We start from the raw sequence: 27,560 nt of genomic DNA on the forward strand, positions 1-27,560 counted from the left end.
TTTTGACTCTAATTTAAAAAACCAAAACAAAACAAAACCCTCCCCTTGTTCCCATTACAGTTGCTCTCCAGCAGCATGATCCTCCATCTACTGACTGTTGATTACTTTCACTCTGGTGAAGGGAGGAAAGGGGTGCCTCCACAATCTATATCAAACAAACATAACTTTATTCTGTTTCAAATGGTGAGAATTTCTATTATAGAAGTTTTACTTATTTCTTGCATGCAAAAACAAGTTCAAATGTTTTCTCATTGCTGGGTGAAAGTTATACTAAGGATATATCACCACGTTTTGCATTTCGGCACTTTCTGTGTGAACATTTCAACAGTGTAAAACCTAATACTTCTGAGCAAAAGCAGCACAAATCCCACAGGGTTTTTTGTGTGTATGTGTGTGCAAAGCTGGTATTTTCACACACACACACACACACACACACACACACACACACACACAGAGAGAGAGAGAGAGAGAGAGAGAGAGAGACAAACATAATGGCAGCTCACTATTTTCTATCTCCCTCTTGCTCATCAGGGACAAAAAAAAATGGATCTTTCCATTTTATGTTATACAAATCAATATGTACCTGACTAGTTTCTTTATACATATTGTGCATACAGGGATGGACTCTTATTTTATTTTGCACCATTGGAATCAGTACCATGTACCCTCACTGCAACTAAAGATTTTCTTGCCATATAGAGAAGAGGAACATCTGCTTAGCAGCAGCTGTATAAATATTCAGGAACACTCTTGGAGTTCTAGATCAGCACTCAGATTAAAAGAAGGCAAACTTTCCTTACATTTCCAAATATTGTGAAATTCCTATTCTGTTTCTGAAATATGGGAATATGCATACAAAGATTAGAAGTAGGTTTTGCAACGACAACACTAGAAGAGTTTTTAAAAGCAAAAAAGCCAAGCAAATCCATAAAATGAATTCTAACAAAACAAGATGCCAATCTTGCTGCCACTGAATACCTAGCTTTTTGGTTGATCAGCAATATGCCAAATAATTCTGAAACAATTTAAACTGCCAATCTGGAATTAATAAAGTCAGACTTTCAAAATATGCTCTTTCCGCCATCTCCATATTCTCTGTTCAGCTTTCCCTGTTTTAGCCTCTTTATTCTTGGCCATATTTTCCTTTGGGTACTTTCACAGAGCCAACATTGGCTTTAGGCCCAGGATTCACTTTGTGCCAGATGTATTCCATAAACATGTATCAAGATGGCAATTGGACAGTAGGATGATGGCAAAGTTCATGATGGGACTTTCCAATAAATCATATGCTATTTCCTCCAGTTCCTACTTATCCCTTAAGCTCTTTTTCTTGACCCATTTTTCTCAATTTTGAACATCATTTACTTGGACTAATAACTTCAGATTCTAATATTCTCATTTTTATATTCTCCAATGTGTGTACTCTACACAGTTTAATTAGTTAAAAACTTAGTAGTGCTAGGGCTCTCTCCAAGTGAAGAAATACATTCTTCAGCACTTCCAAAAGTTAACAAACATAATTCATAGAATAGTAACTCAACTGCTGGTAGTCAAATACATCTGAAATCTAGAAAAAGGCAGAGTAAATAGTCAAAGCTATTTTTCAAGGATCAGACCTTTTCAATCAACAAGACTGTCCTATTCTTACAAGTCTCATGGTTTCTGTACACGTCACACCACGATTCTCCATCAGTTCACCACAACAGACACAACTGTCATATGGATGGCAAAGTTCAAATATGGTAAAGCTTTTTTAATCAGTAGAATGTTAAAATGCATTTACAGCACCTGTAGGCTCCCATGAAGAGAGGTAGCGATGGTAAAATGATACTACCTGTTTCTGAAGCTAAAATGTCAAAGAATAAAAACCACTGTGGTCGTTTTGTATTTTCTTTTAATGGAAAAGTAATTAGGCATTCATGTCAAGGGGAAACCTTTATCTTTACTTTTTTAATGACAAGAAATAAGTGATGGCCTGTCTCACAATACATCTTCAGGCTAAGGAAAACACCACCACCACCTGTGACAACAATTACATTTGCTGGATTTTTTTTTTGCCAAGTATAAGTAGAAATTGCTATTAAGATCAGAATAGTACCAAGTCCATCTCCTGAACAGTTAACACACACTCAAAATGAAATGCTTAAGTGGCAAGTGCATTCTGGAGTACCAGGCTCACAATTTTCTTTGTACAGTGTTATTGTGGATGCATATCAATCCACATAAACAATAAGCTCTATGATAATCCTACTACTACAAGGAACTCTTGATATCCACTGGGGTTTGTTTCCAGGACCCCCTGTGGATACCAAAATCCATAGATGTGCAAGTCCCATTAAATACAATGGCATAGTAAAATAGTGTCCCTTACATAAAATGGCAAAATCAAGGTTTGTTTTTTGGAATTTATATATTTTTAAAATATTTTCAAGCTGTGGATATGGAGGACTGACTGTACTCTATTTTCTCCCTGCGTGTGTGTGCATGCCTGTGCAAACTTGTCCATTCCACTAGGCTACAGTGTTTTCCTCTTCTCATATATTGATATTGGTGACAGGGGAAGCTGTGTTTCATTCAAAATCTATTTGTTAATCACAAATGAATATGCCCATGAAGCTGCAATCAGGAACTCTGATAGTCACTTGGGCTAAGCAACTCTAAAACAGGGCTGGGGAACTGTGGCCCTCCAAATTGGTTGGGACTGCAACTTACATCAGCCCTAGAACAGCCAGAACAGGCAATAGGACAGAATACTGTGAGTTGCACTAAGTAATATCTTCAGTGCTATTGTTCCCCACCTCTAGCTACACTATTCTACTCCATCTTTTAAAAGCTATTTTTCTGGTTACAAGTCCCAGAAGCTCCCAGCCAACATGACTAACAGTCATGTCTAGAAGTGACTGGGGGATTCTGGGACCTGCATTCCAAAAAGTATCTTTTTCATGTTCTGATTGACAACAGGAAAATGGAAAGCCAGGATTATGGTCTAAAGCTTTCTAAAAACATCACTGCAGATGAATGAAGTCTGACATGTATGTATTATTTGGCATATTTTAGATTCTAACAGAGTGACAATGAACAACAATAAATTTACAATAATAATTTATAAGATGTATACTATGTAAGATTTCATTATCTATTTTTGCCAGCAGTTGTGCAGTGTAAAGCTATGCTGTATACCATTAAGTTACGTTGTCTGTAGCTCAAAAGCTAATTCAGGAAAGTGCCTTTGTTCAAGAGTGATGTTGTCCTTGTTTATGAGAAGTCCTTCCTTGAATGTGAAATCAACATGCAAGTGGTCTTCATGAGAATTCAAAAAGCTAACTAGTCTTAGGAAAAACAAAGAACCAAATAATAGACTGAAAAAATATATAAAGGCAATGAGAAGGAAGCCACATGAAGAAGATGTCTAAATTTACTCTGAAAAACAAAGCTGATAAATGGAAGAACTACAAAACCTATTTTTTATAGAGAACTTTCTCTTATTTAAGGGAAGTGCAGGTTCAGGTAGTCAAAGCTATTCATTTATATATTTCAAAACAGCTTTTCTGAATAGATATTTGCAACGATACAAGATATCAAAGGACATAAAACTTGAGCCATACCAATCACATTGATACCAGTGAGTTTGGACTCAATTTAACGTATTCATGATTATTTATAATGTCCCTTCAAATCAGTTCCGAGTTATGGCAACCCTATCATGAGGTTCTCTTGGCAATATTCAGAGGGGGTTTATCACTGCCTTCCACATAGGCTCAGGGAGTATGATTTGCCCAAGTTCACTAGAGGGTTCCATCACTTGCCAAAGATTTTACTCCTAGTTTCATGGAGTCATAGCCCAGCACTCGAGACACTATACTGTGCTGGCCTATCTTCCTAAAAACACTCATCTGGATGTCTCCATGCATATTATTAACCCCTTTCCTAATCAGCCTCTCAGGAAAACATCCAATTCTGTGTTCATCTGCCCAAGAAATGAGACAATGAGTGAAGGAGAAAGGGCAGAAATTCTTGTCTGCCAAACCCAATTCTTTACTCGCTTAGACTAACTAATAATTGCATTTGTAATCAGAGAGAAATTCTAGAAGTCTAACAGGTAATAATTTGTTCTGTCTTTTTTATTTGTCCATCAAATATATTATTAATTGATAAGAACCATTCCAGAATTCTAACACATGATAAAGAAACAGAAACTGCAAAAAGAGCATGATACTTTGTGATAAATTCTAATTTTCGAGGGGGGAAGTGGCTGAATGGTGATATTCTTTTTTTTAATTGCATCATGTTTCTACAGCTTTGTAATACATATATTAACCTCTATTTTTTTAAACAAATGCTTACATTCTTAGAGTGTACAATAGTTCCAAAACTAAATAAGCGGAGTTTCTAATAAGCAACAGTATTCATGTTATAAAATAAATGAGTCTTATTCATCTTTTTTAAATCTATGAACAGACGACAATGATAAGAAGTTAGTTTTAGTTTTCCTTCTGCCATTCATTAACTTCACTCATTCAGATATTAGACAACACACCATTACACTACTGAGTCATTCCCTTACCAATGATATTATAGACTATGTTTTTCTCCTCAACTATTTTAGCTGCCTTTCATAGAATTATAGAATTTACATTTGGAAAGGACACCAAGGTCCATTTAGTTCAATCCCTGCCAATACTGGAATTCATAGCTAAAGCATCCCTGACAGATAGCTATCCAGCCTCTTTGAAACCTTCAGTAAAGGTTGAGTTCACCATCATCCAAGTAGTTTGTTCCACTGTCAAATAGCTCTTAACCCATTAGGAAGTTCTTTCTTAACTTGCTAATTGGAACCTCCTGTTATATAATTTGAATTGAATAGTTCAGATCAGAAAGTGAACTTGCTTCATCTTCCATATAATAGCCCGTTAGATATTTGTACAACTGTCATACAGAAGAGGGAGCAACTTTGTACTCAAATCAGTAATATTTTAATAGGTTAGTAAATGTTTGTATACCTTCCCCACACAATATCCTATATTAATCAAGCAAAACAACTTATATGCATAAGAGAAAAGCCATAGCTTGTAATTAATTAGTTATAAAGTTGAATTTTTTTTTACCTGTGTCCCAATAGTCTCCTGGAAGCATCGCCCAAGCTGAGTTTTAGCAGAAATAGGAAATATATGAGATACAGGCTGCTGATGTGAATAGGTTGAATGTATTTTCTGGGTCTTCTGAAATGGCAGGCTTTGATAAGAAACTTGGGAATGTCCTGATTGGGATGGCTTTGGCTTTGCTTTTTGTCCTGATGATGTGCTGTCAATTCTTGACACTTGGTGAAATTGCACTGAAGCTTCAGGGGGATGTTTCACATGTATATTTACAAAGTTTGGAGGAAATTTCACTGAGGAAAAAGAAGCCAAAGGGAAAAAAATAAAGAAAATCCTTAAGAAAGGCTGCTGTTAAGTGAAACAATACTGAACATTTAATAAGTGTACATTAATTTTCAAAGTACTATAACTCTCATATTTTGGCAAACGATGTTGGGATGACATAGCCTAAGTTCACAGACCACTTTAAGCCAAAAATATTAATTAATAAACCAGTATGTGAACAAGAGTGTTCATTAACAACAATGTACATAGTCTGTCCACTCACCCTTTGCTCCTCTCTTTCAATGAGCAAATAAACTAAAGCCTCAAACCTTAGCCCAAAAGGGCTGCTGTTGGGCCACGTTTGGGGTGGGGCACGCACATGACGCATGACCTGAACACAGCTGGAAGCCCCCCTGGACATGGCTCTTTTCCAGAGAGCTGGCCCAAAACCAGCCCAAAAAGGAGTGTAAAAACCCACTCCTTTTTGATGGGCTGGTTGGGGATTGCGGTAGCGGCCCAAATTCGGGCTTGGCACATGTGACTGCTACGGTCCCAGGCCGGCCCTTTCGGGCCATCTGTTTGGCCCCAAACCAGGCATGGGATAGCTTCTCATCAAGTCCAGAACCTAGATAATGGATTAATCAGACTGCATAAAACAGCAAGAGTAGTGCAGACAGACAACAGATTGATTGTTTGAGTAGGACTTTGGTAGACCAGGGTTCATATCCTCACCTAGTCATATAAACCCACTAGGGGATCTTAGGCAAGTTAATACTTGCTTAGCCTCAGAGGAAGGCAATGGCAACTTTGAACAAATCTTGCCAAGAAAACACAATTAACAGGTCTACCTGTTAACAGGTTACATGCACAATCATTTATTCTTGAACCAGTGTTTTTGGTATCAAGTGACATGCCCAATGGATATGAGACATTATTGAGTAAGGTAGTACTGAGTAAGTTAGCAGAACACAGTCAAATACAGATTATAGACAGAATTATAACTGAAACCAGACCACATTTTTTTTCCATTTAAGATGCATCTAACCCTATGGAATTGTGGTTCACATCCTGAAACCACAATTTAAGATGCAGTCCCATAATTTATTAACATACATGAAGATTTGCAATTCAACTGATTTTAATGCTCAGCTAAAAGAATAAGCATATGATCTCCCACAAACTGAGTTAAACTGACACATGCTATAATTTCCAATCAAGTTTAAGAATTAATATTTCAGATATACTGTTACACCTAAATATACTTGCATGTCTCAGAATCAATCCCACTGACAGTGTTCATTAAATAATAGGTCTGTTCACAACTATTTGATAAGTTTAGGAACAGGACATTTGAAAAGGCTTGGCTTGCTCATGACCTTCACAGAGGCATTTGGCTGAATATTAAAAATAATGACCACAGATGATTTACATGACTTTAAACTGGGCAATGAAGACACAGAAATAGTGCAAGGTTTCATAAACCTTGGCTCAGTCACTAATAAAAATATAGTTAAAAAAAAAAACCAGAAGAGGATTAAGATTTGGAAAGGCAGCCATAAAAGAACTAACTACCTGTATATACATTCCTCAGATGTAAAAACATATATCAAAGTCAGAATTATCCAGGCCATAGAATTCCTGATTTCTGAGTATAGTTGTGAAAGCTGACAGTAAGAAAATCAGCCCATTTGAAATGTGGTGCTGAAGAAGAGATGTACAGATACCATGGACTGCTAAAAAAGATTAAATAAAGGCTCTTACTGCAAATCAAACCTGAACTTTCACTGGAAGCGAAGATGACTAAACTGGGGTGTTTTACTTTGGACACATCATGAGCTGACATGTCTAACTGGGGAAAAAAAGATAATGCTTGGTAAAGTGGAAGGCAGTAAGAAAAGAGGGAAACCACACTACAAATGGATTGCTTCAATCAAGGAAGCCACGCTCTGAGTTGGAAAGACCTAAGCAGGGTAGATGATGACCACAGTGCTTGGATGTCTCTCATTCATAGGGTCACCATAACTCAAAGTCAGCTTGATGGCAAATACCAACAACACAGGAAAACAAATGTTGTACTACATATTTGGCAGGGCTCTTCTTATGCCTAATAATAATGTTCTCGTTTCTTAAAAAAACATTTCACATAACATTCATGTAGACTGACTGCATGAGTCAGCATGTTGGAGTGGTTTGAGTATTGGACTATGACTCTGGAGATCAGGATTCAAATGCTTGCTTGACCATGGAAACCCATTGAGTGACTTGGGGCAAGTCACACACTCTCAGACTCAGAAAACCTCATGATAGGTTCACCTAAGTCAGAAATGACTTGAAGACACACAACTACAATAACAACAACAAGACTGATTACAGCCTGAATTTCAAGTACAAATTTAGGGTGCTTCCAAAGTGAAATTCATTAATGTTACTAGAACTCTGCCATTTTTTGCCATTAGAATACATGTTTGATAGAATTTTACCATTAATCATTACTGTATATCACTCTGATCCAAAGCTGTTGCCTATACTAAGAAAACAGCAATAAACTTAAACAAAAGGGAGCTATCAGTAGATTCAAGATACTTAACTTTGCAGAAATGCTTGTTTAACCCTGCTGAAAGACCTCTACCTCTTTCTTGCCCCCATCAGAAAAGCCCAGTCTGTTCGGGACTAACCATACTAAGTAACCACAGACTACTGTCTAGCTGATGAAAATTTATGAAATAAGTGAGAGAAGGAATTAAACAACAAGAAAATGAAGATGAGGAAAAGCTGATAAAGAGGAAGAAGGTATTAATGAGACGTGATAGTTTTGTTCTTCACAAGACAGCAAGATCATCTTACTCAACAGCAACTGTTCCATATGTTGTATAAGTAAAGGTCCTTCTCAAGCTAATATCCTGACTTTCAGACTTAAAAGGCATCATGACAAGAGGATATAATTTGACCACCCCCTCTTACTTTCCCCAAACTGTCCCATTACTGTTCAACTTATTTTAAATATTCAGAGCAATTGTGGTGCTCTTGTACAATTTCTCCACACACCCCTTTCTGCTCCTCTTCCTCTGCACCCCACCCTGGATTCCTGTCTGACAGCAAAGATATCAACAAGGTAAGTAAGGTCTAATAGACTGATATTATGACTAGAATAGAAGGAATTTTCTAAACAGAGAGAGGATAACTTCTGAGAAGTCATTTTCATTCAGAAAGTGAGAATGCTTTTTTGGGGGGCGGGCGGGGGCAGGTTGAGAAAGAATACAAGTGAAAATACCTTATCAAACAGTCTTTCAGTAACATATTTCTTAGAATTTAAGCATCTAAGGAAAAATAGTATCATTCTATGATTTCCATGTCATTCCAAAAGACTCTGAATTCCAGCTATGTAGACAGATGTTATGACCGCCTCTAGTAGTCTGGAAGCCAAATTAAAAAGTAAAACTACAGCCAATAGGGAAATGTAGCCATAAAGAGAGAAGGAAAAAAATGTTTACCTTTTATGCCTTGCTGCCCAGGCATCGTCAGTGGTAAAGTATGTGTGGAATGGATGACATGCGATCCCACAGCCTTGCTTGCTTGCTGTGGGTTATGATAAAGTTTTGGAGCAGCACCACTCTGCACAGGGATCTGGCAAAGCTTACCAGTGTAATTAGGGGGGCACTGGCATTTATCTCTTGAACTACATTGGCCTCCATTCATGCAAGGAAGGTGGCAAATAACTGAAAGAGAAGAAACAACAACAGAGATTGGTGTTAATTTCTGTTTGATCACATTTGTATAATAGTGTCATCTATTTAATCAATAGGTTTAATGACTGGTGGCAAGCATGCTCTTCCTTGTCCAACTTTTTACCATGGCCAGAGTGTAATCAAAACACAATTATTTCAGCCCTTAGCAAAATATGGCATGTGCTTGGAAAGCAACATTTAAATGAAGCTACAAGCACTACATACGTAACATCCAGAGACTCCAGTGCTAAGCACACTTACTTCGAAATTAATAACTAAACAAAAACAAAGTAGCCAGGCTAGTCCATGGGAAAACATAAAATCTGCTGTTGAGCAATGACCTGTGTTTCAGGTCAGACACTGTAGCCATTTTTGGAACTTCCTAGTTCAGGCTACCATTTATCCAGATGAAGAGTTTTAGAGAAATCAAATGTTTACATACTTCTGTGACAGTTTGTTTATGTTATTACTCAACTTCTGGATTTTGCAGACCATCTGCACCAAAGATATCCAAAAATATATTGTTTGATAGCACTGTTTGGAATTAAGGTTTCATCTAAATAACTTTCCTTTAGGAAATTGAGAAATACCATTTTAGTGCTTCTAACTCTGCAGTGCAATTCAAAAGACAGATTGCTTCCACCTGTATTGGCTAAGTACAAAGTGATAGGAATAGACATGAGAGGAAGCAGCAGCATCTCTGCCATGGATGTAGCTAACTTCTGTTTGAAAACAGAAAGTGGTGAACATTTTCTGAGGTCAATAAAGCTTAGAAATTGGACATACTGTTGAAAATGTTATTCTCTTTTTTAAAGGCTATATCAATGGGAAAAGGCTTCAAAATTTGCTTCCAATCCCAATTTTTACAAGATTCTACCTGGAAAATTCTGTTTCTAATAAAACTTTGCCTTTCTAGGTTAAATAGGTCTGAACATTCTCAAAGTAAAATTGTTACTATGTTGACCAATAATGGGCCTATCTGCCTTTGCAGGATTTCTTAGTGAAATAAAGTTTTGCTATATTTTCCTTTGCATTCATCAGCTGTGTCCCATAAACTATGAATATTTAATTCTTCTCTTGACAAAAGGAAGACCAACTTTTCAGCTTTAACAATTGAGTGCAAGCATTTCCTTCAAGAGCTTATTCTGAATGGTCTCAAATGCTACATTATGGCCCGATTTCTGTATCTGGGCCCTTATAGCAGTGATTCCCAAACTCTAGCCTCTCAGGTTGTTGGACTACAGCTCCCAGAACCCCTTCCATCTTGGCCAATAGTCTTGGATTCTGGGAATTGAAGTCCAAGTACTTTAGCTATACATTTTTTAAAGAAGTGGGCCTACATAGAAACTTTCTGATGACCCTTCAATTTGCATTTGCTGTGTTCCAGGCTATAAGTTTTTCTGTCACAATAGGAGCTTTTCAGTTTCATTGTAAGAAAAAATTATCCCCAGATATTTAAAACTGTGGCAATGCTCAATAAGATGTCCAGCTAAGTACCTTTTATGAAGGTGCTTCCACTTGGAGGAAAAAAACCTTAAATTGTCTCATTAAAAAGAAAAAAACAAGGTAGAACAGCAGTTAAAACCAATAAGATTTTACAAGAGCCATTAAGGCTTTCCAGTAAAGAAAGATCTTAACATTGTGTAAATGTATAGCTAAAGTACTTGGACTTCAACTCCCAGAATCCAAGACTATTACCAAGCTGGTAATTTTATCAAAGAAAGAGATTAGATTTGTCTGGCATGACTTGTTTCTCTGAAACCCATGTTGACTTTTTGTGATTATGGCATTGCCTTCTAGATGTTCACAGACTCTCTGTTTAATGATCTGCTCCAGAATCTTTCCTAGAACTGATGTCAGACTAACTGGACGATAATTATTGGGATCCTCTTTATTCCCCTTTTTGAAGATGGGGACAACGTTTGCCCTTCGCCAGTCTGCTGGGATCTCTCCTGTTCTCCAGGAGTTTTCAAATATGATTGCCAATGGCTCCGATATTACTTTTGCCAGTTCTTTTAATACCCTTGGATGGAGTTCATCTGGTCCCGGAGACTTAAATTCATTTAGATTAACAAGGTGTTCCTCTACTATCTCTTTACTTATTCTGTGCTGAAATTCCCCTATTCTGTCCTCTGCTCCATTATCCTCAGGTTGAGCACCCTTTTCCTTTTCTGAGAAGACTGAGGCAAAGAAGGTGTTGAGTAATTCTGCCTTTTCTCTATCTCCTGTTAGCATTTTGCCATCTTCTCCACGCAGTGGCCCTACCATTTCCTTCTTCTTCCTCTTGCTGCGGACATATCCAAAAAAGCCCTTTTTATTGTTCTTAACCTCTCTAGCAAGCCTGAGTTCATTCTGCGCTTTAGCTTTTCTGACTTTACCCCTACACATGCCTGCTATTTCTTTGAATTCCCTTTTCGTGATTTCCCTCTTTTTCCATTTCTTATACATGTTCCGTTTCAAACTTAGCTCGGTTGAAAGTTCCTTAGTCATCCATCCTGGTTTCTTGAGACACCTCCCGTTTTTCTTTCTCACTAGAACTGTTTGAAATTGTGCCTTCAGTATCTCCCTTTTGAGAAAGTCCCATCCGTCCTGAACTCCTTTATCTTTTAGTATTTCTGACCATGGAATCGCCCTCAATACTTCTCTAAGTTTACTGAAATCCGCTCTCCTAAAGTCTAGGATGCGTGTCTGACTCTGCCTGGCTTCTCCTTTCCACTGTATTACAAACTCCAGGAGAACATGGTCACTTCCACCTAATGATCCCACCACTTGCACCCCATTAACCAAGTCATCCTTGTTGGTTAGGATCAGATCTAAAATAGCTGACCCCCTTGTTGCCTCTTCCACCTTTTGGACCATGAAATTGTCTTCCAGGCAAGTGAGGAATTTGCTAGACCTTGAGGATTTTGCTGAGTTTGACTTCCAGCAAATATCAGGATAGTTGAAGTCGCCCATCACTACTACATCTCTCTTTTCTGACTGTGTGGTCATCTGTTCTAGAAAGATATCATCCAATTCCTCAGTCTGACTTGGGGGTCTGTAGTAGACTCCCACCGTAACATCCTTGTTGTTTCCCTCCCCTTTGATTCTTATCCAGATGCTCTCCACCTGGCTTCCATGATTGATGTCCAGGATCTCTTGGACATCTCCAGGATGATTGATGTCCAGGATCTCTTCACTGGTGTAAATATCTCTGACATATAGTGCTATTCCTCCTCCTTTCTCCTGTTTGGCCTATTTCTCTTAATAAGGTTATACCCCTCTATTTCCACATTCCAATCATGAGACTCATCCCACCAGGTTTCAGTGATGCCTATTATATCATATTTACTTTGTTGTCCTAGAATCATAGAATCATAGAGTTGGAAGAGACCACAAGGGCCATCCAATCCAACCCCCTGCCATGCAGGAACTCTCAATCAAAGCATCTCTGACAGATGGCCATCCAGCCTCTGTTTAAAGACTTTTAAGGAAGGAGACTCCACTACACTCTGAGGGAGTTTGTTCCAGTGTCAGGATGTTCCTCCTAATGTTGAGGTGGAATCTCTTTTCCTGTAGCTTGCATCCATTGTTCTGGGTCCTGTTCTCTGGAGCAGCAGAAAACAAGCTCGTTTCCTCCTCAGTATGACATCCCTTCAAATATTTAAACAGGGCTATCATATCACCTCTTAACCTTCTTTTCTCCAGGCTAAACATCCCCAGCTCCCTGAGGCATTCCTTATAGGACATGGTTTCCAGACCCTTCACCATTTTAGTCGCCCTCCTTTGGACATGCTCCAGTTTCTCAATGTCCTTTTTGAATTGTGGTGACACTGTTTGTGTGGAGGCTGGTCTTTCACTGATGACAGAAGAGATAGTAAAGATGGTAGGACAACTGGTGTGCTAGTTGCAGAACATATCACAGAAAAAGTCATGTCATCCATTAGGGGAGTCGCTTGTTGGTAAGTCACTTGGAGGCATTTAGCCATACAAATGAACAGATGTAAGTGGGTCCTGTAGTCCTCTAATGGGAAGGGGTGTGTGTGTGTATTATCTAACAAGTCTTTTGGGGATGGGGATGATACTTAGATCATGGAAAACAGAAATGGGGGGAAACAGAGGCCTGTTACAGACTGCCAAAATAAAGCTGCTTTGGGTCTCTTTGGAGGTATGCTGTTTAAATGATGCATGCCTCCTAAGAATCCGGAAGCTGCACCAAAGCTGCACTCCAGTGCTTAGGAATGGAGTGTGGCTTTGGTGCGACCTCCGGACTCTTAGGACCCAATGCATAATTTAAACAGCATACCTCCAAAGAGACCCGAAGCAGCTTTATTTTGGCAGTCTGTAACAGGCCAGAGTCTGCATCTGACTGGATCAGATTGTGCTGTTGTCAATGCTAGTGGAGCATCAGTAATGGATGTTGGTAATGGTAATGCCACATGTGAAACATATGTGGACTCAGTCCTCATTGCTGCCACCTGGGTCAGCTTCTGTGATAATACTGGGCCATTTATTGCATGCAAGGTCACAGACACCAATAGGCAGGTAAGAAAGGCTATGTAAGTAGACCCAAGGAGGTGCTTCTCTGGCCCCTTGCAATGGACCCACAATCACAGGATTATTCCAGAAAGGTATAACACTACCAGGAATGGTAGCATGGTGAATGGTACCATCTTGGAGATGCTTGTTGTTTCGACTGCGTGGATATTTCTCTCCATATGGGCTTGTGTGGTCTTCTTAAGGAGATGGTGATCTGGTACCCATGAATATGCCTTGTGCCAATAGTCAGACCAACACCAACAATATTTTGAGCAAAAGAGCCAATTCACTTACTGTATGAAGTGGAGATGTTTATGGCACTCATGGATGGCTAAAATTTACCACCCTGTTTATATACATTGTTGTTGTTAGCTGCCTTTGAATCAACTTTGACACATGGTGGCCTTGTGAATGGGACACCTTCAAGCCCCCTATCCTCTACCTCTCTCCTCAGGTCCTGTGGGCTCAGGCTCGTGGTCTTCCTGATTGGGTCTATCCATCTGGCATGTGGTCTTCCTCTCTTTCTACTGCCCTCTTCCTTCCCCTGCATCATTGTCTTTTCTAATGAGTCATGTCTTCTTATGACGTTGACAAAGACATCTTGGCCTCCAGTTGAATTCAGGCTTGGTTTGTTCTAGGATCCAACTCTGTCTTTTTGGCTGTACATGGTATTCTTAGGGCTCTTTCAGCACTACATCTTGAATGAATGAATTTTCTTCCTGTCTGTTTTCTTCTGCTACATGGTACTGGGGAATACAATGGCTTGGGTGATTCTACTTTAGTGTTCAGCTGTATATCTTTACACTTTAGGATTTTATCTTTTATATCTGCCTTTCCTATTCCTTATCTTCTTATATACATAGAAAAACACAAAATGTGTCCTTGAAACATTTGACTTTATAAGGCATTCTCATTCGTGGATTGTTTATTAATTTTGATGTATTGTTATGTATATTTTAACCATGTTTTATTGTTTCATTTTATACTTGGGAGGGAGGGTTGGGCCGGGGTCTTGTGGGGTTTGTGTATTGTACAAACTTTGTTGTTACCCGCCTTGATCCCCAAAACGGAAGAAGCGGGATATAAATAAATATTTTATATTATTATTATTATTATTATTATATTGAAAGCAATGACTTCTTTTCTTTGTTTTAACATCCACAGTAAATTCATTGCTGGCAAAAGTGTTACAAAGCTGAAAGACTTGATTAGAACTACTGTGTTGCAACCCATGCTGTGACTCTGCAGGTTATCAAGAGCAGCACTTTCAAATGAATCTCCCCACCCCCTTTTTTCCCCCTCCCAAAAGAAAAATAACTGCATCATGAATCACTAGGGTCACCATTTGCTCTCCAGGGGAAGCAGCAACTTAAAACGAACCAAAGCCACAGGGTCAAATTAGAAATTCTGATTGATGTGAGATTATGTAGTGATAATGGAAGCTACAAGATACACTTCCTCTCTTATTTATTCCCCAAACAATTTCAAGGTGTGTGGTTTTAGAGTGTAATCTCCCATCTCCCCAAAGGACTACTTCTATATACAGCCACCCATGTAGGTGGCTTCTTGTAAAGCAACTACATGGGCAAAATGCCATGTGGTAAGCCATTAGTGTAACTAGAGAATTTGCAGGGAACACCCACCTATGGCCAAGAGGAAATCTAATTATCAGTGATGCAAGGCTCTTGGCTGCAGAAGCTACTGAAGCTTAAACCTTACAAAAAGTAACCTGCTGTTCTTTTTGTTCTAAATATTCATTTTGCTCAATGAAGCATTCAGTAAAACTCAGAAACTTGCTCATTTTTTAAAAATTAGCTGATCTGATGAGACATTCTCTTGTGGTTTTGTTTCTGTGAGATCAACACAAGAACTGAAGTTTAAGCACTGAGCTTTATTTATCCATTGTCCATGGACAATGGAGCACATAATTAGATTTAATGCATAAAAGGTAACGAAGCATAAACGAAAAACACTATTGGTAGCAACTGAACTAGCAGTCAACAGCCTAATTCAGAAGTTAACAAAGTGCAAGTATCTATGCTGGTCCATTGGGGGGAAACTGAACAATGACCAGATGTAATAAGAGGGCAATACCTTTATTTTGTGTGTTTGTGCATTTAGGACCAAATCAATTATAGCTAAACTTAAGCATGATTTCATGTTCATAAAAATCATGCTAACCAAAAAAAAAAACAAAAGGGAGGAAAGAATGTTACAGGGCAAGATGAAATATCCAATTCAGCAAGCCATATACATCTTAAAATGGAATGAAGGCTTCTGTATACACTGAACCACCAGAAATCAAAGTTATCACTATCTCAGTCACCCATGTGGCCAGTTTTGGCGTTTGGAGTATTTTGGATTTTGGAATTCCAGATAAAGGAGACTCAACCTGTAGTGCATTTCCCTAGATGCATTTGTTTATTATCTTTCATAAGAAGAGTTGTTTTGTTTACTCAACTGGAGGCAAAAATAAATGCTACACTTATAGACTACCTTGCAGTGAAGTAAACATCTTTTTCCCACTCCCAAACAGAAAGTGTAAGCATGGATGTTTTTATGCACAGACATACACATACATAAACACAGACATACACTGCCTGCCTGTTGTAATGATAGGAATTATGCTAGTTAGAAAATAATAAGTAATAACAAAAGAGGATGTAAAGATTACATCCAATTACCTCTAAAGTGTCTGTATAGTCACAGAGCGAGCTGGCAGTCCTATGCAGACTTACCAGCAGGTAAATGCTGTAGAAAAAAGAAGGGTTTGCTTTAGAGTAAACCATTTAGATACCATGTCTATACAGAATTGTACTGTATATTTTTCTGAAATAATGTTATTGTTTATTGCTATTTCTTCCCAGGAAAGATCATACATAACAGCTGAGGGGAAAATTTGATGCTGCCTTTGATTAACTCCCCCTTCCCCATTTTTTCATGTGCCTGTTCTATTCCTATGTATAACAAGATGTGTGTATCTTTCTTTAATAGTAAAAGAAATATGAGGGAGAGAGGTTCTTAACAGGCCCTGTCTGGCCACAGTAATTTGCTCCAACTACTTTTCTCCATTTCTGGCTCACTTCCAGCAGTGGAAATAGAAACAAAGAAAAGTGGGCAGAGCAAGAAAGCGAAGGAAAAGAAAGGACAAGAAGTCAGTGGAAACATTTGGCATCTCTTTCCCACACACTTCTTCACTAACTATTAATTTCTTGCTTAAGAAACTTGTATAACAACCACCACCTAACTTAACCAACAGAAGGGATTAAAGAAAGATACACACATGACAATCCTCATTTGGTTTGATCCTTATACAAGGCTTCCTTCCAGGCATTATTTGGGTCTCATTTGGGAAAACTGCCGACTTGGAAAGCAAGTAAGATAAGCATTAATAACAATTTTACTAAAGTACTAGGTGCTCCCAGAATACCTTCTTACTCTGGATACATTACAGCTAACAAATCTTGGCTTCACAGTGGTTTAAGAAATAAGAATGTTTTTTTAAAAAAGAAAGAGCCATCATGCTGGTTAACAAATGAAAGACCTATCCAGCATTCATCTGACATAGTAGCCAAACAAGGGAAAACCACATGCAGGGTGTAAGTGCAATATCACACTTATAGCCTTAACCTAGAATGTTAACCCTAACCTAGTAAAAGGTCTTAATCTAGAACATAAGAAGGTTAACTGGAAATACAGTAATTAAAACTACAGGATCTAATTATCATCACTGATATTTACTGTTGCCAGTACAAATGATAGTGGTTTGCTTTATCATGTTTGTTCTCATTTCTAAGATAAGCATGTGCTTTGCAAATGCATTTTGCTGATTTTGAGTAAAAGAGATTATATAAAATAGAATGTTTACCATTTATTCATTGGACTCATTCTTGTGCTTGAATTATTCATATTTATACTTGGCATGGCTCTCAGAAACTATGAAAAGGTGGCAAAACATTTAGCTTTGTGTATGTGTGTTGTTTGCCTTCATCGTTTCTGACTTATGGTAACCCTATGGTGAACCTATGGCAAGCTTCTTCAGCAGGAGTTTGCCATTGCCGTCCACTGAGGCCAAGAGACTATGGCCTGTTACAGACAGGCCAAAATAAAGCTGCTTCGAGTCACTTTGGAGGTATGGTATTTCAATGATGCATGAGTCCTAAGAGTCCAAAAGCCACACCAAAGCTGCACTGCAGTCCTTAGGACTGGATGCATGCATCATTGAAATACCATACCTCCAAAGTGACTCGAAGCAGCTTTATTTTGGCCTGTCTGTAACAGGCCTATGACTTTCCCAAAATCATCCAGTGGATTTCCATGGTCAAGCATGGATTCAAACCCTGGTTTCCAGTGCCCTAGTCCAACACTCAAAACACTACACCATGCTGGCTCTATTAATGTTCAATATTTCTTGTAAATAAGACTGACATAGAATTGCAACCCTCAATATTAGATAGTCCATGTTAACAAGTACTGTATATTCCATGGAAATCCAAACTGTCACCCAATATTTTTCATTTGTATACTCTTTCAGCAGGTCTACTATGAACGTAAAGATAACAGTGTTACTAATTAGGAAATATTCATAGTAAACTTGCGTCCTCTATATGGAAGTTGGCTGTTATCATTATGAATAAACTTTGTGGGTAAGAAATTTTATTATCTCAGTATGATTACTAAATAGAATACTACAGAAAAGCTATGACTGAACTAATCAGAACTAAAGAATCATTATTATGGGCTAGAAAGGCACTTTGATGCATAGTGGCCCTGGATGCTAGGTTTCTTCTAGACTTGCCCATATTAAAATTGGGATAAATTATACCAATGCCATACCTCTGTGGTGTAAAGTGATGAAATCACAAATTTAAAAATGGATTTTATTTTTATTTTTTTTAAAAAAAGACATTATGGAAAAGCATTTTTTTAAATTAGCCAAAACCAGTCACAAGAGCTAATAGCCAAGGATGGAGACCAACCTTCTGTCCATTCCTTTAAGTCAACTGCAGTTTTATTTACAACTGCATTCAGTGATTCAAAAGCATAAGAACTGCTTGTCAGGAAGCACCTTAAGATCAAGCGACTATGCTTGCTTGTTATAATGAATTTCAAAGCAAAACTACTACCTGTATTAGGACTTCTCAGTGTTCACCAGTGAACTGTGTTTAAAAGGTAATGGAAACACAATGCCAGTGAATTCAGAAACATTAAACTGCTTGCCAAATCAAATAATATATATTTCCTCTGGAAACAAGCACAGAGGAATAAGTTTTTGACAGGAAGGAAATGATACTTGCAGCTCATACAGCAGACCCAAATCTTTTTACCAAATAAGGCTATGAAGTTATGAATACTGAAGATTCATATGTAGATGTGGACAACCTAATGTCATTTTCACGGGGGTTTAATTGATACACAGTTACCTGAAATACATTACAGAGAAAATGAGAAAGTCAATTTCAACAAAATTTTAAAACTATACAGAAATCAAATTACCCAAATGTGGGCTCTTTCTGACAGGCTGATTCTCTTATACTCAGTCACCCTCCCAGCAATAAGGGCATTTTTACCATGCTGGTATATAGTTAGGTGATCATTTCTATCCATTCTCTGTCCATTAGAAATAAGATTCTTTGGTTTTCTACAAGAGTTCAAATACTTTTTATACAGCAACACAAATTGTTAATGTTTTAACTACCTGTTGTCCAAAAGTTGCTTAGCTCACCTTGGGAAAACTTGAGAAGATTTTGATCATCATTAGGAGTTTTATGGAGACAATGGCGGGTTACAAACCGCCACTTGGGACGTCCTCAGGACGTCCCAGTTTAAAAAAGGGGCGTCTCTTCCAGATGCCCCTATTCCTGTTATGGACTCTGTCCGTAACAAATGGCGGCGGCCGTTCCACACGGCTGCTGCCATCTTGACGTAACGGACGCTGTGCGTCCGCACGTCATGCGGTGCTAATGACGTCGCGAGTGCGCCATTGGCGCCTCGTGGCGTCATTAGCGCGCCGCCAGAAGAAGTTCCATTTTGGAGCTTCTTTTTTGCTCCATAAGGGAGCCGCGCCGTTTGGCTGCGGTGGCTCCCTCGCGGAGCAAACAGCAGCGCTGGGAGACCGCCACAAAACGGCGGTTTGTAACGCCTCAAAAGTGCTAATGCATAACACTCCCAGTCCTCGTTCATTAACAGTTTTCCCAAACATGAGGTCAACAATAATTAGGACTTTACTCTTCTCTAGGACCCAAATTTTAAATTTTTTTTTCTACATTGCCACTATAAATAATAATAATAATAATAATAATAATAAGCCTACCTCTCCCTACGGATTGAGACGGGTTACAATAAAAAGATAAAATACATAATACAAAATAATCATAAATTAAACAATACTCAAGCAAGAATGATGAAATACTCTAGAAAATTATGTCAAGGATGATGGGAGTTGTAGCTCTTCACCTCTGGCTCTAACTCACCACCTTGTTATGCAGCGGAGCTGACCAGCTTTGATCAGTGGTTAATGCTTTTCTCCAAAGCAGCAGAGTTTCAGAGAATAGGCTGAAGACCCTGACAAACTCTCCAAGCCTTCTCACTCTTCTTCCTGAGAAGTCTCCAAACTTCTCCAGGATCCTGCTGGCTCTTGTATCTTTACTCAAGACACCAGACAACTCAGTAGTCTTATATAAAAGATCTACTTTATTCTACTACATACAAAATACTATATGCCCTACAAATCACAATCTCTACAATCTCCAATACTCCAACTATATCTCCAAACTACCCAAAACACTCCAACTACCCACAAAATACATTGGCAAACATAGCAATTATTATAGCCATTGTTAAACACCACCCACTAGTCAGTTTCCACCCAGTGGGTGTGTACATTCATTTTGATTGGTTCACATAGTTCAACCCATACTTAAGAATTTCATCATTTCACCTTGTACACTTAATGAATCTCAGGTGTTTCCAATTGTACATTCTATAATTCTGTCCTTGACATTCAAGACTTCTAAATTGCATTAGCTTTTTCACCTGTGTGGCTTCTTAATTGCTTTTGCTTAGTCATTGTGACTTTCTCATACATGTTTTATTTCTTCTACTGTATATCCCATGTTGCATGTTCCTTAACAAATTATAGACTATATAGGGCTGGTTTTAACATGGTGGGGGAAATTTTCAAGTTTTTTTTTATTTTGCCTGAAAACCATTTTAAAAACCCCACCAAAACAACCTGAAAATGTAGCAGCTTGCTTCCCCATACCTCCTTCCTGGAGGCCCTCAAACCTCACCCAAAAAGAAAAAAAAATCAGCCAAAATTTGGCTGAACTGATGGCAGGAATGACACTGAATCAGTTTGGGCACATTGTGAAACATGCTGATGCAGCCAACTGAGTGGGTAGAAATGTTCCCCACCCCTCGCTCACCCCTGCTTTAGACATTTGAAGTCAATTATGAAATGGGAGTTTTTAAAATGTTATTTATTTCAGTTAAACATATGATGCAAAATTTGCTTCTGAATACATTTCACCACGCTCCTCTTTTGATCTATCTAAGGCCAGTTTTTAAAGGACTATAGCTTAGTGTGGAGAATACACTCTTCATGAGAAAGTCCCAAGTTCATTTCCCCAGCATCTCCAGCTGGAAAGGATCTAGTACTAAGTGCCTGAGATGCTAAACAGCCACTGCCAGTCAGAACAGAAGAAAATACTGATCCAGTTTAAATGGACAGTCAGATTTGATGTAATTTCCTATGTTCCATTCAAAATGTCCTTCAAGACCTCAATTCCTTATTTAATACTTAACTAGAGCAGGCATGGTACATACATTGTTCAGCTAGCTGAATTTTTTCTCTCATATAATAACAGATAGCTTAGTATGATTGGAGGAGAAGGAAATACTTCAGAGTTTTCTTCCTGCTATTGGCAGTATAATGGTTCTTATTGCAACAGAAGGGGCAAGATGGACAAAGAAACAATTATATTACTTAGAAAACTAAGCACCAAGTGTCTGGCACAAGTTGCCAAAAAAGTTTTTAAGCCTTGTCCCACTTTTACCCAAATACTTCTACAAGCTGTTTTGTCTGACTTTATACATCCTCTTAATCTGCTTTCCCTGGCACAGAACCCCTTTTATGTCATCGTACTTTCCCTATCCACAACCCTCCTCCAAGAATGCTATTTGAAATCTGTGCTTGACTGGCTACAGTATTGACATATCAGCCGTAACCAAACCATTCTTCAAATATCAGAGCTGAAATATTGTCCTTTGAACCCCATGGGGCTCCATATAAAATAGGAACAACAGAACAAGGCAAAGTGCTCTGTTACAGGCTAAATGGAAGAAACACATATAAAGGACAAAAAGGAAAAAAAAAGCATGGCTTAGGTTCTCATTCTGCAGGACTATAATCTGGTGCTCATTTTCTTTTTTCTAACAATGTTAGACATGTTAGTGCCTAATACTAACATTTTAAAGGCAATTTCTTTAAAGAACATTTTAATGCAACAATCTGGTATTGGATCTTTTGCTCATATATGAAGGTTACAGTAAAAAAATGTGTTGGCTTTCTTACAAACCACATCTACTTTTTAACTAAAATGAGAGATCTTCTACAACTCCTCCATGAGAACCAAATTGTTTTAATAAAAAGAAGCATTTTGTTTAGTATAACACACAGCTATAGATATTTGTTTCAACTACATTTAAAGATGTTTAATTTTCCCAAATGACATGTTTCATTCTTCAACCAACACAGGTACTTCTACTGATCATATATTACAAATATAAATGGCACATTCTTGCTGTAGATAATTGATTGTAGATAATTGTAGATAATTACTTGTAGATTACTTGTAGATAATTACTTTTCAGTGGGTATGCAAACAAACAAACAAACAAACTGCCATTGTAACATTCTTGTCTGCTCCATTCTTTCCATCCTGAATCCCATCACAGAAGAAAGGCAGGGTATAAATGCAAAGAAGCATATAAATATAAAATAAAATAAAATTCCCATAGGAAGGTCAGCATATCTTTTTATCCTCAACAGGTCTCTATAGCAAACTATGGTTCGAGATAATGAATTGCTGACTGCTACCAGTGAGCTTCAAGGTTCAGTAAATATTTCAAATTGAGGGTCAAAACAGGCATAATATCAAGAGAGAATTTGAACTGAGTTCCTCAGCTTTAACATGAGCTCAGTTTCCTCTCTGCTGAATAAGTGGAAGGTTGGATGTATGTATCAGCAAATTAAATGCTAGCTCAGCTAACAATCTTTCACCACCGCATTATGTTTCAAATACTGATTGCAATTTTTGATAAGTGTTGAATGCATATTTACCTGTTTATCATATTATCAACTAAAACAACTAGAATATTTTTATTTAAAATGCAAAAGTGCTATTGGGAGTGTGAGGAAAGTTTCTTGTTATTATTACAGCTACAAGTCAACTAGAAGCCGGTCATCTGATGTAAATCTATAGAAGCTGGCTTTTAAAGTATGCTCCTGGAAAAGAAAGGTGCATCTGCCTTAAAGCAGTGAGGGCATCCAAATGCAGTGATTTCCTATTCAGTGGCAGCTGCTGATAGTAAATCCACTCTTGTGTTTTAGACTGAATCTTAAAGGAGCTGCCCAACCTGAACCCCTTTCCCACAGTGGTTTCAGCACTCTGGATAGCTCCTTTAAATTTTGGAGTAAATCTCAAAGCAGAGCAACCATAAGACTGAATCACTGACCTTACTGCTGTATGTGTATGCTTAGAATTGGAAGGAGCTACAATCTAGTCCAGCCCCCTGCCATGGAGGAATACAAACCTAGAGCAAGCCTGAAAGATCCCCATCTAACCTTTTTTTTAAAGGACCTCCAAAGAAGAAAATCCATCACCCTTCAAGGTAGTCTATTCCACTGTCTGATTTGGCAGTCTAGTCTACTATTTAATTTGTTATGCCTGCTTTTATTTGCTTATTTGTTATGTCTGATCCACTTCCTGTGCCTAAGCACAACACTCAAATTATTTCAACACACTAATTCTCTGATATTAATAATATAGCATTTTCATCTGTAAAATCCTTTAACGTAGACAAACATCTACAATGTTTGGTTCAACAGGATATACGTGTTCGGAAGTACCAATGAATTCTAGGTGCTGATTAAATGTTCAGATGCTGAAGACGTCACCATCTTCATGCCCTAATTAGTTGCAGGCATTCAAGAAGCCAGTCAGCAGAGCAAAGAAAATGGTCTAGGTGGCATGGTAAGGGGCAAGACAAAAACAGCCATGGAAAGAGCTAGATGGAAAGACCCAGCAGGTTACAATTAAAAGATAAGCTGGAAGTACTGTGCAGACAATTTTCAGAAGCACGAGCTATGAGTACAGTGCAAGTAAGAGCCAGTGGGTACAGCAAAGTGGGTAGAGAAGATCAAAATTCACCAGAAAATAGACAAAGGGGAACAGAGTGTTATGCATGTTTTGCTTTCCATCAGACATGAGGCAGCAACAAGAAATATCAGTCATTAATCCTATAGTGGCCAACTCAAGAGCAAAGAGTCATAGCTTTTTACATTACAAAGTCTAAAGGGGATGCATGAATAAGAAAGGATAAAACCTTTGCTACCTATGTTGTTTTAACTTGCTATATTATATTAACTTAGAATAGACTTATGAGCAAGAATGAATCATACAATTATATTTTTTAAAATAGCTGGGATGTTCCTCAACACACACCCTGCTGTTTCCTTTTTTCCACTCCACATTCTTTGAAAACTGAATCTGGAAAATGTAACAAAAGGAAATGTTAATATGATTTCTTGAGGACATCTTTATAATTTGACCATATGGAAAACAATCACATGAGAAGTTCCACCAGGATTTCAATAACTTCCACCTTATCCTCAACCAAAGCCTGGAACAATCCACAGAACCAATTCACTTTCTTGACACCACTGTGCAACTTCTAAGCACCACTGTGACAGAGTGACTGGACAGACTTGATTTCCCAATAGCCAATCTTAATTCAGGCTGGCTGTAGAGGAGGAGCTGTCGTGGGAGGAGTAGATATAAAAGGGAGGAATGAGTGATGGTTTAAAGGGGACAGTTTAGTTTAGAAGAGTTCAATGGGCTGTTCAGTTAGAGCTCCATTGAGGGAGTAAAGAGAGTTAGGTAGATGCATGAAGTCAGAGATCTATTTAGGGAAGTTTAGTGAATAGAATTTAACTAGAATTGAATTGAATAGAATTTGAGTAGAAAATTGCCTACAGCTGTTGACTTACTGTAACCATTGTAACCATACAATTTATGTAACTATTCTACATATTCTTGCTATATGTTATTAAACAAAGTTAAGGTTTGTTTGTTACAAAAGAGGCTTCTTCCTGAATGAATTCACAACCACACAGACATGGGAAACACACTACCAAAGATATTAAACTTACAAGAGGAGAACACTGGGGACCTTGCCCATTTAAGGAAAATGTATTAAGGGTGGATTTGGGCAAGTGCCATTCATGAGGAGTCTTCAGATGTTTCTGAGGTTAAAAAAAAAGTAGCCTTGAGGTATTGATGGGAAGACCCTTGTGACAACTACACTCTATCAAAAATCCACTAATTGCTGCACATACTTACATGCCTCCAGTTTACACCCAGAATAAAATACCAAATATATTGTTTACAGGCAACAGAGCAGCACTATTACTTCCCTTGATCGAGACACTATGCAGCATCAAGGGGAGTGACTACCATTTTGAAAATTCGTATGCTGCACCCTCTCTTGAAGAAGACCTCCCTGAATCCTGAGGTATGTAGGAACTACCATGCCATTTCTCCTCTTTTTGAACAAGGTGTTGAAGCACGTGGTGGTGGAACAAATATTATTAGAAAAATAGATTATCTAGATCCCTTTCAGTGTTGTTTCAGGTTGGTCTGGATGAGGGCTAGTAAATGGAAACTGAATCCTGATGAAATGGAAGGTCTGCAGATGAGTAAATGAGGTGTGCTAAATGGCCTGCAGTATTCCTAAAGGAGCAGGAATGTAACTTGAGAGTACTCCTTGATCCATCTCTATCACTGGAAGCCCAAGTGGACTTCATGACTTCAAATGCCTACAGACAGCTTTGACTGACTCAACATCTATGTCATCACCTGGATAAAGACAGCCTGGCTACAGTAGTTCATGTAGTGGTAACCTTCCAATTAGATATTGCAATGTACTCTATGTTAAGACTGCTCTTGAAGATGACTCAGTCTACAGCTAGAGCACTACATAGCAGCTAGACTGCTGACTGGAACAACCTATAGAAACAACATGGCACCAGTTTTAAAGGACTTGCAATGGCTGACAATATACTTCCCAACTAAATTCAAGGCAGTTGAGATAATCTTTAAATCTAAACAATCTAAATGATCTGGGACCACAATACTTGAAGGAGCACCACTGCCAATGTATGCCTGCATAAGAACTGAGATCTGTTAGAGAGGGTCCCCCTGTATTCCTCTGTGGGAACAATGTACTAGATGGGGGCAGCTGAGGACTGGAGTGCACAGCCTGCCACTGAAGACTAGTCTGCAGCTCCCATGTCTTCACTGTGGCATCTTGGTTGTTGAATGCCCCTTCTGTGGAACCTAATGGTCATAGACACTAGCTTGATTTTGGTGTCAAATTAAAACACAGCCTTTCAGCAAGGCCTTCGGGTTCTAAAGAAGTTGCCAAAGTCTGCATAAGTATATGGTTATAAGTTGTTTAAATTGTTTTATGTGTTCACAGACTTTTTATATTGTTACAATTATTATTACTTCTTAATCTTTTTTGTACACTACCCTGAAATCTGGTAAGATATGTCTTCATAAATAAATAAATTAAAATATTGCTGTCAGTTATGATGCTTAGCCTTTTGGCCTTGCTTTGTTACAAAGAAAACTTTGAAGAAATTTTCATATATTCATAATTTATATCCTGCTCTCTTAGGCAATCTCTTCATCAATCTGACAACGTGTATTCTTGCCTACAAAAACCTGTGGCATGATGAATATATAGTTTTTAAAGTGTCTCTTTAAGGTTAACTTTTTATTGTTTTTTCCCCTCTGGAATTTGCAACAGGGTGATATAAAGAAGAGGTAGGAACTTCTTGAAAGGACTAAAGTTTAACTAAGGAAATTAGTCACAAAATTAGTCAAATGCAAAACCTTACTCCTAGGAGACAGAAACTGTAGCCACTTTTGAAGCTCACTTGCTGGCTGACAGGCAATACCTATTCTATCTGACCAGCACCCAGGGCCGTCTCTAGGTATTTGACCACCCTAGACAAGAAATATTTTGGCACCTCCTGTCACCCCTCATAATTATTTTCACCCCTTGATTTCTGCTGTTTTGTTTGTTAAAGCTAAACATGACATAAAACTTAGGTTCCAATCTCTCATCATAGTATTGAGAATTAGTCAAAAAGCTAATTAGTTTTCTAATTATGTAATGATAAAAGACAAAGGATACAGGGTGACTGTGCGCCCCCCATATCCCCTAAGATAATGTAATAATAAATAGAGTACTCACCTAAGCAACTAAAACTTCCTCTTTACTTAGTTTAAAACTTGTCGTAAGAATGCAAACCAATATTAAACGTACTAGGCAAACAGTCAAACACAAAGACCGAAACATTATTGCATGGACACTACCAAAAATGCAAAACACAAAAACAGACTAGTTTGTTGTAAACAGTAAACTCAAGACGACTGGCGTTCCGTGTTGTGGCATCAAGGGTAAGGCGGGTGGGCGGCGAGAGGAGAGGGGGCTGTTGACCCTGAGGTTACATTCAAGGCGCATGTGGAAGGCGAATGATGTACCATGTGACCGTACCACGGACAAAGGGGGGGCTGCACATTTATGTTTTGGTCATTGTACAAAGAAACAGTCATATAAGCCCTACATGGCTTGGGCCTGAATTACTTACGGGACCGCATCTCCC

At 38.3% G+C, this 27,560-nt stretch overlaps 1 protein-coding gene across 4 annotated transcripts in view; it reads right to left on the reverse strand.

The window, feature by feature from the left end:
- LTBP1 (latent transforming growth factor beta binding protein 1) overlaps positions 1-27,560 on the reverse strand; it is a 262,829-nt gene that overhangs the window by 146,603 nt on the left and 88,666 nt on the right. For all 4 annotated transcript variants that reach the window (XM_089529704.1, XM_089529702.1, XM_089529706.1 and 1 more), the window contains 2 exons: positions 8,852-9,076; positions 5,106-5,389 (listed from right to left, as the gene is read on the reverse strand). In XM_089529704.1, the coding sequence (XP_089385830.1) occupies positions 5,106-5,389; positions 8,852-9,076 (509 nt within the window). The remainder of the gene's footprint in view (positions 1-5,105; positions 5,390-8,851; positions 9,077-27,560) is intronic.

Source organism: Sceloporus occidentalis, unplaced genomic scaffold, assembly GCF_023333645.1.
Source record: "Sceloporus occidentalis isolate IW3139 unplaced genomic scaffold, rSceOcc1.0.p SCAF_6, whole genome shotgun sequence".
Classification (NCBI taxonomy): Eukaryota; Metazoa; Chordata; class Lepidosauria; order Squamata; family Phrynosomatidae; genus Sceloporus; species Sceloporus occidentalis.